The sequence below is a fragment of the Prionailurus viverrinus genome, chromosome C2 (genome assembly GCF_022837055.1).
Source record: "Prionailurus viverrinus isolate Anna chromosome C2, UM_Priviv_1.0, whole genome shotgun sequence".
NCBI classification, from domain to species: Eukaryota; Metazoa; Chordata; class Mammalia; order Carnivora; family Felidae; genus Prionailurus; species Prionailurus viverrinus.
Window position 1 is genome coordinate 90,828,845 of NC_062569.1, and position 8,322 is coordinate 90,837,166.

General features: G+C 39.4%; 1 protein-coding gene across 4 annotated transcripts in view; it reads right to left on the reverse strand.

Annotated features, from left to right (window-relative positions):
• Positions 1-7,995, reverse strand: part of SEC22A (SEC22 homolog A, vesicle trafficking protein) — a 76,497-nt gene extending 68,502 nt beyond the window's left edge. Inside the window, exons 1-4 of one of the 4 annotated variants that reach the window (XM_047874112.1) lie at positions 7,894-7,916; positions 7,063-7,195; positions 3,669-3,695; positions 1,971-2,171 (exon numbers count right to left, since the gene is read on the reverse strand). In XM_047874112.1, coding sequence (XP_047730068.1) covers positions 1,971-2,171; positions 3,669-3,691 — 224 coding nt within the window. In that variant the 5' untranslated portion in view covers positions 3,692-3,695; positions 7,063-7,195; positions 7,894-7,916. Of the gene's footprint in view, positions 1-1,970; positions 2,172-3,668; positions 3,696-7,062; positions 7,579-7,611; positions 7,695-7,893 lie in introns of those variants that run through there. The other 3 variants (XM_047874111.1, XM_047874110.1, XM_047874113.1) reach the window with 3 other exon arrangements.
• Between the last annotated feature and the right edge of the window lie 327 nt (positions 7,996-8,322).

The window sequence follows — 8,322 nt, forward strand, 5'->3', positions numbered from 1 at the left end:
CAAAATCTCTACCCATCTCAACTGGACTGCCTAGTCACAACCTCATATAAAATACCCAAGATAGTGCCTAGCCTAACCCTTTCCAAAGACCTCTTTGTGTCCAATTCCAAGGTTTAAGTCATCTTTGGTATTCCATCTCTTCATCTCTGGTATTCCATCTTATCAGGCTTGACCATTTCTTCTTTTGAAGTGTCTCTGTGGTTGGCATTTTTCTTTTCCATTTGCACTTACATCTTATTAGTTCAGGCCCCAATTATAAGTTAATCTCTTTCTCAGACTTTCCATTTCACTGCCTCAGCATTGTTTTTTACCAAGTCACTTCCCTCAAACCTGCAATAACAGCTTCTTTTAACCTATTACATCAAAGTGACATCCCTCAGTCTGAACTTTCAGGGAAATACAGGATCTGGCCTCACACTAATTATCTGACATTTCCCATAACTATCCCTAAATCACCATTCACTACACCAGGTCAAATGGGTGAATGTACTCCCAGCGCTAAGTCATTCTTTACTCTGCCTTTCCTCTCTACACCTGAAACACCCTCTTCTCTGCCTTAACCAAATCTTATGAATTCTTCAGGACACGGCTCGTGTCTCATCTCAAAAATGAAGCCCTCTCCTAATTATATCCCTTGTGGACCCTGTCCTTATCTGATTTCTTTCTGTATGCAAAATCAGTGTCAAACTTCTGAAGACTTAATTGTCCTCTGTTTCATGTGCATGCCCCCCAAGGGGTTCTTATCTATTACCATGGATTTAATTATAAATAAGCTGACCCCCAAATCTAAATCTCCATACTTGGCCTTCTTCACTAAACGTCAGACTTACACATCCAGCTGCCTACCTGACAGTGCCTCCTGAATATCTACTGGGCATCTCAGACTTAACATGTCCAAACAGAACTCTTGATTTTTACCAAAAAACATACACTCTCCAATCTTACTCATTTTAGCCCCATTAGCCAAGTAATTATGGACATTCTCTAGGCCAAAAATCTAGAGGCAACTCTTGATTATTCTCTTTTCCTCACATCCCACTACAATCCATTAGGAAGATTTGTTGGTGCTACTCCCAAAATACAGCCCCAATCCAACCATTTCTCATCATTATCACTGTCATTCAAGTTATAAGCCATCACCTCTAAATGAACTTCTTTAAGAGTTTCCTAAGTGATCTCTCTGCTTCTACTCTTTCTCCTTTAGAGCACATTCTCCATACAGTAGCCAGGATGATCTACTCAAAGCCAAAACCACATTATATAACTCTCCAGCTTAAAATTCTCCAGTGGCTTCCTATTACATTAGACTCAATCCAAACTCTTTATCACAGCCTAGAATGCTCTATGTAACCTGTCCCATTCCTACCTTTCTGACCTCAGCTTCTGCCACCACTGTATTAATTGTCCATACTGCTTCAGCATCTTTGGTTTTCTTTCCATCCCTTCATCAATATAAAAGGTCTTATGCACTAGCTGTTACTCTGCCTTGTTCTTTAACCACAGCATCCTTCACATGCCCATCTTTTTTCTCATCTTTTAGGTCTCTGCTCAAATATTGCCTTTTCAGAGAAGCCCTAGACTACCATAAAGTCACTCTATAAATACAGATGAGTGCTATCCTCTCTCACTAGAATGTAAACTTCTTAAGTTCTTTGAGGTAAAGTATCATGTACAATTTTTTGTATTTCCCATTACAGTTTGCCTGGCATGTAAGAACACCAATAAATAACCTAGTAACCAACTTATAAAATACCTTCGATCTACAAAACTATAAAAATTTTTAAAGCCAGATTTAAACACAGAGAAACTGCAAAAGGGGCAATGACATGACTACTGCTTTGTATAAGTTCAGAACCACGTGATTCTTGACTTGAACACACTTTCCTAATCACTCACTGATTTTTACTGCAGCCACTTAAATTTCATTCGGATGGCAACCACTCGGTAAAGAGAGCAAACTGAAGTCTTACTTAATGTTATAATGTCCAGTTTTCAGTGTACATCTATCAGGAAGCTGAGCCAGTTTCTTCGAGAGCATTTTAAAATACTTCCTGCACTCCTGCACGCCTGTGCCTTGTTCATAATCAGTAGAAGCAGAAAGTGGCAGCCCATCCCTGACACGAATGACTGATGCGGATAAAATCATAGACATTTCAACCAGCAGAGAAGACCTGAAACAAAATGAACAATTTGGGTTAGATAAAAAAACTATTCACCTCACTAATAATCAAAGATATACTAATTAAAACAATGACATACTACACTTTCCTTAATAAATTAGCTTTTAAAAAATAATACTTGCTTCTTTCTGGTATTCTCATAAGTATCTACAAAGGTAAATATTGAAATATTTACTCAAACTAATTTGGTGGTATTCAACAGAGTTTAAAAATATTTATGCCCTTTGACCACAATATATAACCCTATCCTAACGGAAGTAATCAGATTCAGACAACATTTTAAACAGAAAGACATTCTTTCATAGAAATTGCCAAAAACAATCTAAACATCCAACAATAAAAGAAATGGTTAATTACAGTACATCCCTATGATGGGATATAAAGCACAATAGTTATGTTTGTGAAAAACAGTTTAATAATGTGGTAAAATCCTTATATTAGGAAAAAAGCAGGATAAAAACTGCAAATGTTGTTTTCCATAAAGACAAAAAGAAGGGAGAGATAAATGGGGAAATAGATATTAGAAGGAAACATGCCAAAATTATAATAATGCTTATCTCCAGAAAACAGGATTATGTGTGATTGTTATTTTATAATTTCCTAAATTTTCATAATATCCCACAATGGCCATATATTACCTTTATAATAAGAAAGAAATTATTCATAGTAAATCTTAAAGCTAAAGGAATAGTGGTTTTAATACTGCTCTCAATCTCTTTATACCAGAAAATCATAATGGTCTCTTTTATTATATTCTGATCATGCTTCATAAAAATAGATAAAAGGACTTCACAGGCCAGGTCTGAAAGAAATCAGGTAAATGGAAACTTAGATTTAAGATATATAATACTGCTCAAATTTTAGCTTGTATAAAAACTATTGGAAGTTTGGTCAGAAAGGCAGATTTCTGAACCTCCTCCCACCCCCAAATTCTGATCCATTGACTGTGGGGTGGAGCTTGAGAATCTTTCATTTTTAACAAATTCCCGAGTAAATGCTATGTTTAGTTTCTACAGATCATACTTTCAAAAACACTAAATTAAAACATGTTCACAGTCTGAAATTAAGTGATACCTCTTTCCTGACAGGCCTTCAGAGCATAATGCTACTAAATACTGCTTTGCTAGCAGTAGGGGCAACTGTGAACACTGAAAAATTTGCTAACAATTTCATAGCTTTTTTCAAGATATTGTATCTCAGGGACGAAATTAACCCTTACCTGCCCTGTTCAGATAGGTCAAGACTATCTCATTCCAAAAATGAAAAACTGAGTTAGTTAGAATATTTTAAAATGCCGCAGAAAACCAAGTGGTACCGAATCTGGAAATTAGTACTACAGCTCCTAGCTTTTGTTGCTATGTAAAGTCAAAATGTGACTATCCATTCATGATGGTAATTGACTAGAAACAGTAACCCAAATAACAAAGTTAATGCATCATCTTTTCATGGGGAAATGAGAGGAATAGATAGGTATTAACGTGTCCTTACTCTTTAATATTTTTCTCCTCCATTCGTCTAAAATGAAAAAAAAAAAAAACAACAACAACAACAGAAATTAAATTAGCCTTTACCATAATGGGATCTTCCAACAAAAGTTCCAACATGACATATTCAAATTATTTTTTTCTATTCAATCAGTTTCTTTCCTTTTCTAAAAGCAGTAGCAAGAGAAAGCTGGGTTCCCTCAAAGGATGATATCTAAACTAAAACCCCTATTAAAAACTGTTACTATGTTTTGCTTAATTATTAAACCATAATTATTATATTTAGCCTAAGAATAAGAAAGTAGGAAAATGTCTTACTTCATACCTTTAGGCATGTATTATTTAAACATAAAATGTTTTCTTCCCAAAGTTTACTGCAACACAATAAGTACTCGGGGAATCAACATGAGAGCAGGGTTGTGACTTCTAGTTTTCCAAACACCCATATTCTTAGTATTTAAAAGTAGACTGTATTATTTTATGCCTGACCTATCTAGGATCTCAACAGAAATATTAAGAATAATCTTTATTGCAGAGTGGCAATTTTCATGTAATTGTCAGTTACTCTTTTATGAATTAAAAACAGAAAGATATGATTCATATTTCCTAAAATATATACTGAGAAACAAACACCAGCCTGCAAATTCCATTCACTTAACAAACATTTATTGAGTACATACCAAATGCCAGGGACTATGCCAAAGGCTATTCCTACCCCCAAGAATCATCAATAGATGAAAAGAGCAAACACAACACAACCTGTGTTGACCACCACTTAGCTAATTAGAAAACCATTGTTAGACAAACCTGCATTTCAGATACTCCTAATATATTTGGGCTTGTAACCAAAAGCACAACACAGCACTGATAGTCCCTGTCAAAATTCTTAAAAGGTTGTCAGAAAATTGCTTCTATTAGTAGATAAGATTCTTCTGAAGAGAAAAAGTTAAATCTCTTCCTCCCAGAGTCATTTGACCTAACATCCAAACCAGTGAACTAACAAAAGAAACTAGTATGACTGTCCAATGAATAATGTCAGGCTTAACTAATTTGTAGATGGACTTCAATCACTTTAGGATAAGCAATCTCTCCTCTATCAACTAATACCTCCCTTCTCTTTCTATCTTGGATTCTTAATGCAGTTCCTTAAAAAAAAAAAACACTCCAATCTCATCTGGATTATGATAGTAGAAAAAGGTATCCACCCACATGAAGACCAAGCTAAGGTTAGAGTACCTTTAGAGTCTAGGCACAGTGGTGGTCGGGAAACCAAGGAAGCGTTGGGAGGAACCAAGGAAATCAAGAGGTTAACATTTGCATGGGGAGATTCAGGGCAATAGTAGTTTTATCAGGGCCATAGGTATATTTTTAGCATGATCCATTTTCCCTCACCTTTAACCCTGAAAAAAATCTGTCTTTAGATAGCAAAAAACTCATAGGGATTTGGGTACTGACCTGCATATCCTTTCCTCAAGAGCAACTGCTAAAGGAAAAAGCCCAAATTAGAATCTAGGTAGGTCTGGGAAAACATTTACCTAGAGGCTGATCTCTTCTTCACAACCTTGTGGGGTAATGACTGTGGGCTACCAGGAAGGCAATTTCTCAAAAAGTAATTAACAAAATCCAATACAGAAGTATATTTTATATCTACTTTCAACAAGATGCTTTCATAATAGGTAAAAACATTTCATATTGTGTTAACCACTCATATTTTAAGTTCATTATTTCCCAAACTTAATTATCCAACTATCCTTTTCAGAATTCGTATATCTACATCGCACTTGTACTATTATTTACCTAAAGCAGACTTTCAACTACTTATATTTTGCCCTATCCTTAGCAATAATATCTGTGAAATCAGTTTTGAGGTGCTACATTTTTCTAATTTAGAGAATTTTTTTTGTTTCATCCAAATGTGTGTGTTTAATTTTTTGGAAAATTATTTAATGTTCATCTGCTTATACTCAAATTATCTTGTATGGGAAACACTCCCTTGGTACATATTTCATTGAAAATGCTGGCTGAGATCTGTGGAAATGGGGGCAGGGGTTTTGGGGGGAGAAAGCTATACTAATTATGGCACACAGGGTGGGAGCAAGATTGAGTGAAAAGGGAAGGACTCAACAGCCATAGGTTAACAGAAAGACACTTGAAAGACAGAGCTTAAAAGAGGAAAAGGGGAAAGAGTGCCAAGGACAATCAGAATTTATTTTATGGCTTTCCCTATGCCCCCACCTTACCAGAAGCCTTCAATACTATTATAGGTGCTTGTACTACAAAGTATGTATTAAGACCTCAGGCTCCAGAGTAGATACCCATATCTAGGAACAGGACCCTCAATACATGTACAAATTGTGAGTCCCCAACAGTGAGGTAGGTATAATCTCCATTTACAGATGAGGAAACTGAAGGTCCCTTTCTCAATGTCACTATGAATATACAGCAGAACTGGTGCTTAAACTTAAGTATCTTGTATCTCTGTATCACTGTGCTACATCAGTCTCCTTAAACCAGCAAGGAGCAAGAAGCCAGTGATACAGAAGCTTTCTAGCTACTCGTTGAAATAATAAAAGACCACCTTACATTTTCTGTAAGAGGCAGTATAACAGTTAACAGGATGGAGTCTGGAACAAGTGCCTGGGTTCAAAAACTGGCTCCACCATGTGCTAACTGTAAACTTGGGCAAGCTTTGCCTTTCTGTATTCAATTTGCTCACCTTTACATTGTGGTCACTGATAGCACGTATCTCCTAGGATTATTTTAAAGACACTAATAGTATCTACCTTACAGAGCTACATAAAGAACCTGAAACATCACCTTGAAGACTGAAAGTGCAATATTGCTTATTATTATTAATTTACTGACTGCCCTCTAATTATCAGGCACTTTATATACTACCTGATTTAAGCCTTCCAATAACCTATGAGATAGGTACTATCAGTTCCATTTTTCCTTTGAGGATATTCAAGCTCAGAAAAGTTAAGAAATTTATTCAATTCTTAAATTCGCAAGTGACAGATTTAGATCCAGGCCTAACTCTAACCACCCTATGAGATACTGCCTCACAACGTTTTCAGGTTTCTTACTCAGGTATTTGGAAAGTCACAGGCACCCCTTTGAAAAGACCTAGGCTTCTTTTAAACATCGATATAAAACATAGATTTTTTAAAAATCAATTCATACACACACACACACACACACAAAGGTACTAAATTGGTTATCATGGTTCTCAACATAAGAAATGTCCAGATATCCCATTAATTTAGGGCATGATCACACATATCAAATACTGAAATACAACCTTCAATAATGGAAAGTGTTGGTACTGTTTCAACTACTAATTCCTTATAATCTCAGCACGTGAGCAAATTCAGAATTTAGAAAAGTGATTGTTCCACCTGTTAGATGGGATTACAACATCTTGCGTCTGGTGACTGACACTTTAGCCCTGGACTTTGCCTTGGCTGTACAGGCATAGGAGGGACTGGTTCTCAAGCTCTCCAACTGCCCCCAAGAGGTTGATCCAGGAAACTGAGGAGAAAAGTCCAAAGTTGTTTTCGCTGGCAGAGAGATTCAAGCCAGCTGGGGCTCGGCCTCCTATTTTGGAGCCCTCTTCCATCTGTGGAGCCAATTGCTCAGGTCTCCTATAAGCCACATTGCACCCAAAGTGCCACTAACGGGCCTTAAGAGCCTTCTTTGGCCAACGAGGTCAAATCTCTGGGCTCAATGCTCATTAAAACCCCACTGAACGCAAAGTAAGCCACTAGTTCAAATCCCACCCTGCTTTTAAAAAATAGGAAATGCCACATCAAGCTCTCTGGTCCACCTAAGTAGCCTAGGTAGATGGCCGTGTTTCTAGCAACTGGACGCCAGGGAATGCCCCCCACTGCTGGCAGCCCACAGCGACTGTCCCTCCCCCCGGGGCCCCTGCCTGAGCAGTCCCATACCCAAGACAGGTCAGCCAAGGGGCAACTGCCACTCGCGCGACCCCACAGCCCCCGTTAAGCTGAAGGGAAAGAAGTCCCCGCAATCCCACCCCTCCAATGCTCCGCGGCTCCAACCACCCGGCTCCCGCCCCCCAAGGCACGCGCTGGGTTCCTGCTCGGGAGGTCTGCAGTCGCGAGGGCGAGGGTCACAGCCGTGGCGGGAGGGAGGGAGAGCGAAGGGACCCAATCTTGAGCGACCCTAAGAGGGTTGAGGAACGAGAACTGGGAGGGGCCACGTCGTACCTGTCGAGCCGAGACCCGCCGCTCCAAGTGACGCGCCCGCAGTGCATTATGGGGCCAGGGAGTGGCCTTTCCTCGGGGCAGCCCCACGTCCAACGTGGCTGGCGCCTGGCGGGATCAAGCCCCGCCCCCTCCCTTCGGCCCGCCCAGGCCAATCAGGGTCTGTGGGAAGACACATTGGCCCGCCCCCTCCCCAGGCCCGAGGTTGTCCCGCCCCGTTCCAGGAAAGATTGGCAGCGTTTCACGCACCTGCGCCAAGACGTTGCAAAGTCCTCTGGTGACAGCTAATGTTGTCCTTCACAAATGAAGCTAATCCCTCCTGCTGGTCGCCGGTATCTGGAGTCAGTTCGTCTCTCACGCGGCCACACAGCAAACATTATCCAAGGAGCGGGGGGAAAAGCCCCCTCTGAGTGAGCAAGAAAAGGACTTGTC